At 51.8% G+C, this 4703-nt stretch overlaps 1 protein-coding gene across 1 annotated transcript; it reads left to right on the plus strand.

Annotated features, from left to right (window-relative positions):
• The first annotated feature begins 221 nt into the window (after positions 1–221).
• On the plus strand, positions 222–4471 carry LOC124658081 (glutamate receptor 2.8-like). The gene is made up of 4 exons (XM_047196521.1): positions 222–474; positions 586–1757; positions 3129–3252; positions 3448–4471. The coding sequence occupies exons 1-4, from the start codon at positions 222–224 to the stop codon at positions 4374–4376; spliced, it is 2478 nt and encodes an 825-aa protein (XP_047052477.1). The 3' UTR covers positions 4377–4471.
• The last annotated feature ends 232 nt before the right edge of the window (positions 4472–4703 follow it).

Consider the following 4703-nt stretch of genomic DNA (forward strand, 5'->3'; position numbering starts at 1 on the left):
ACGAGACTTTTTTTCTGCAACGAAGCAAAGTCAAGATTTTGCTTAAAAGTAGATACCATGTGAAACAGGATGAGGCTTGAATGTTTGGTGCCTCCGGAGGATTGCTAGCCGTGTCCTATCGGCAATTCAGCATCCGTGTGGCGTGCAGCGAGCTTCCCTTATAAACTCCCAGGTAGCTCTCTCGCCAAGTAATTGACTGACTGCTCTGGTCTCCTCTCCTGATGGCCGGGAACGCGCGCCGTCTGTTCTTCCTGATCGGCTTGGCGGCCTGCCTCCTCACGACGTCGCGGGCGCAGCCCACGGAGGTCAAGGTGGGGCTCATCATCGACGCCGACTCGCCGGTGGGAAAGATCGCGACGACCACCATCCCCATGGCTCTCGAGGACTTCTACGCCGCCTTTCCCAACTCCTCCGCTCGGGTTAAGATCCTGCAGCACGACTCCGGTGGAGACGTCGTCGCCGCCGCGTCAGCGGGTATGCTCCATCTTTCTATGGTTCCTCATCTCTGGATGCTCATTTGCTTTGAGGCTTTGACGCTGCGTTGCGTGCATGGTCTTGATTAATTGCCTTGTGGCGTGTGCGCAGCGTTGCAGCTGATGACGACGCAGGGAGCGCGCGCCATCCTCGGCCCGCAGTCGTCGGTCGAGTCGGCGTTCGTCGCCGACCTCGCCACGCAGGCCCAGGTCCCCGTGGTTTCCTTCTCGGCCACCAGCCCCTCCGTGTCCCCCGCCACGGCGCGCTTCTTCTCCCGCGCCGCGCAGAGCGACGCCGAGCAGGCCGGCGCCGTCGCCGCGCTCGCCGCGCACTTCGGCTGGCGCCGCGTGGTGCCCGTCTATCAGGACGACGACTACGGCGCCGCGTTCGTCCCCTTCCTCGTCGAAGCCCTCGCGTCCGCGCCCGCGCCCGCCGAGGTTCCCTACCGCTGCGCGCTCCGGGAGGACGCGACCCCGGACGCCGTGGCCGCGGAGCTGCACCGCATGGAGTCCGAGCAGACGCGCGTGTTCGTCCTCCACACGCGCCCTGGGCTCGCGCGCCGCGTGTTCGACGCCGCCGCGGCGGGCGGCATGACAGGGGACGGCTACGTGTGGGTCATCACGGACGGCCTCACGGGCCTCCTGGGCTCCGTCGAGCCGCCGCAGGGCGTCATCGGGCTCGCGCCATACGTGCCCACCACGCCGCGGCTGCGCGAGGTCAAGAAGCGGTGGGCGCAGCGGTACATGCGCGACCACCCGGACGACGATCTCTCGCGCGCCGTCCTAGGCTGCCACGCCGTCTGGGCCTACGACGCCGCGTGGGCCGTGGCCTCCGCGGCAGATCGGCTCAACGCCACCGACCTGTCGTCGCCACCCGGGCTGGTAAACGGCACGGGCGGGCCGACCGACATCTCGGGGCTCGGGAAGTCCGCATCAGGCGAGAATTTCCTCCGAGCTATCCGAAACGTGACATTCGACGGTCTTGGCGGCAAGTTAGAGCTCGTCGACGGCGAGCTTGTAGCACCGGCCTACCGCGTGTTAAACATCATGGACGATGGAAAGGAGAGGGGCGTCGGGTTCTGGTCACCGCGGCACGGGCTGACCCGGCAATTTGGCCACGCTTCGAACACACCGGCTGGCGAGCTCGGACTCCATCCAGTGATCTGGCCTGGAGAGTCGACGGTGCGGCCGAGCGGGTGGGTGCAGCCGACGAACGCGCGGAAGCTGAGGGTGGCGGTGCCGGGGAATGTTTCCGACAGCTACCGCCCGATCTTGCACCTTACCGTGGACCCGGTGACGAACCAGACGACGGCCGGCGGGTTTGTGATCGAGGTGTTTGAGGCGGCGGTGCGGCTGCTGCCGTACGCGCTGCCCTTCGAGTTCGTCAAGGCAGAGTCGCAGCCCTACGACAGTCTCATCACGGGAGTTGAAAATGGGGTAAGTATTTATTTTTAGATAAGGATAAGACACTTATTTTTAGATGGAGAGATGATTAGAAACTTCATATAAATAAGGGTGTGCCTATGTCTAAGTTGACTGAGATTTTCTTAAGTCTCAGTCAACTTAGAAAAGTACAACTACAGTTTAAAGAAAAGTACAACTCGGTTCAGTTGCACATTTCTGCCAGAAAAGTGCAATTGCACTTTTTTAACAGAAAAGTGCGACTCAAAGCACATTTTTGTAATTGACTTAGACTTAAGAAAATCTCAGTTGACTGAGACATAGCAAAACCGTATAAATAAACTGCTCTCTTGAATATCGTGGTTTTAGTTCAAATATGATGTTATAGATTATAAGGGCTAATTTATTTTTATTATATATACTCCATCCGAGTCTACTTATTTTAAATTAGTATGCTAGCAATAGATCTACACATATTATCTCCATTCCGTAATATAAGCTTTTTTAAAGGTTTACATTTCGGAAACAAATGTAGTAATACAAGGGTTGGATGCATATTTTTGTGAGAAAAAAACCCTGTAATATTTTATCAACATAAACTGAATATGAAAACGCATATAAACCTGCAAGTATTTGGACATAAATTTCTTTTTAAAAACCCATATCCATCCCATATAGAGCTTGAATTTTAAAATTTCTCAACTTTATTTTTACATTTCACTTTTTTAATTATGTACAAGTACATTAATTGTAATCAAAATATCCCACATGAGACCTTAAGCTTTACATTTCACTTTTTTAATTATGTACAAGTACATTAATTGGCTTAAGGCTTTAAAAAAAATCAAGCCAAGTAAAATTTGACCAAACTTTTAGAACAATCTATTAACAAATATAATATTTTGTAGATACCATACAAAAATATATTTTATTATCTATTTAATGATATTAATTTTGTATTTTTCATGTTAATAATTTTTTGGTAAAAATTAATCAAACTTGACATAGTTTAACTTTCTAAAAATAATATAAGCCTGAAGTTTTAGGATGGAGGTTGTAATACTTAGTCGAATATTTTATGCTAGGGATATGCCATTCGATTAAAAGTCAGCATGATCCATTGGATATTGGGCATTGTAATTCTTCATACATCACCTTCTTGAGGATTTCTATCGAACAAATTTCTAGATAAATTACCTTGCCTTTTTCTTTTTTCTTTTGACCGTGACCTTGCCCTTTGTTTAATTGCTGCAGACGTTCGATGCCGTGGTGGCAGACATGACCATCACAGCAGATCGAGCGGCCCACGTGGACTTCACGTTGCCTTACATGTCGACAGACATCGCCATGGTTGTACCGTTGCGCGACCAACGGAGCAGCAGCTTCACGTGGTTCTTTTTTCTGAAACCACTCAGCTCCAGTCTCTGGCTCGTCAGCGCCGCCTTCTTCCTTTTCACCGGCTTTGTCGTCTGGGCCATCGAACATGACAACAACGGGGAATTCGGCGCCGAAGTCGAGCTCACACCCTCCAACAGAGGAAAGCTCACCCCCTCCAACGAAGCCGGCACCAAAGGCAAGCTCACACCCTCCAACCAAGCTGGCACCCTCGTCTACTTCGGCTTCTCCACCCTTGTCTTTGCCCACAGGGAGAAGCTCACGAGCAACCTGTCGAGGCTCGTGGTTGTCGTTTGGGTGTTCGTCGTGCTCATCCTGCAGTCTAGCTACACGGCGAGCCTCACTTCCATGCTCACGGTGCCGCAGGTGGAGCCGACCATCGCCGACTACCGTGCGCTGTTGCGGGGCACGGACATGGTCGGGGTCATGAACAACTCCTTCACAGGCAAGGCCCTGACCCAATCGGGGTTCCCGCAAGTTAGGATCATGCGGTACACGACCGCGCGGAGCTTCCAGGAGGCGCTACTCAACGGTAGCATCGGCGCCATCATCAACGAGACGCCCTACTTCAATATTTTCCTCGGGACCTACAACGACAACTTCACCATGACCGACCAACGCAACATGACGGGAGGCTTCGGGTTCGCCTTTCCCAAGGGGTCGCCGTACGTGACGGATCTGTCGCAGGCGATTCTGAAGCTAACCGAGAACAATGAGATCAACAGGATCGAGCGCAAGTGGTTCGGCGACCCCAAAGGCAACGATTCGCAATTCACGTCCGGAAGACTCAGCTTTAAAAGCTTTCGGAGCCTATTCCTTATCACTGGCATCACATCTGTCGTTTGTTGCATTATCCACCTGATCTTTAATCTCAACGACAACCGCCGGCAGCCCATCCAACAAATCACGTCGCACGCTTCTTCGCCCGCTGAGGTGCCCTGCGTGATCGACATGGTCGGCAGCCCGCACAGTGCATCGTACAAGAGTGAGGGGTCAAGGTCAGTGGAGATGGCAATCCCGTTGACTGGTGAGATTGAGCCAGTCGCCAACAGTCAGAGTGAGGAGGTGGTAGCTCTTGCTCGTCACTTTGACAGCTCAAGGGAATGACAAAGAGGCAAGTCTCTAATGGAGTGCCATTCTAGAAATCTAATGCAGTAGAATAGTTAATAACAATTGTTTCATTCATGTTTATGTATCACTAAGAAATTCAGATGACGGACTTAAAACGATTAAGCATTATATATAGCCTCTACATTACTAAGATACACACGGCAATAACAAGCCAAAAAATGGAAAAAATGAAAAAGGCAAAATAGAAGTAATCACCAAAAGAACAATTGGTGCCTGCAACAATATATGTGCAGAGACGCAACACCACGAGTGCTCCCTGCTCCCTGGTGGTTGAGATGCATGCATGATGTACAGTTTGGACTT

The sequence above is a fragment of the Lolium rigidum genome, chromosome 5 (genome assembly GCF_022539505.1).
Source record: "Lolium rigidum isolate FL_2022 chromosome 5, APGP_CSIRO_Lrig_0.1, whole genome shotgun sequence".
Classification (NCBI taxonomy): Eukaryota; Viridiplantae; Streptophyta; class Magnoliopsida; order Poales; family Poaceae; genus Lolium; species Lolium rigidum.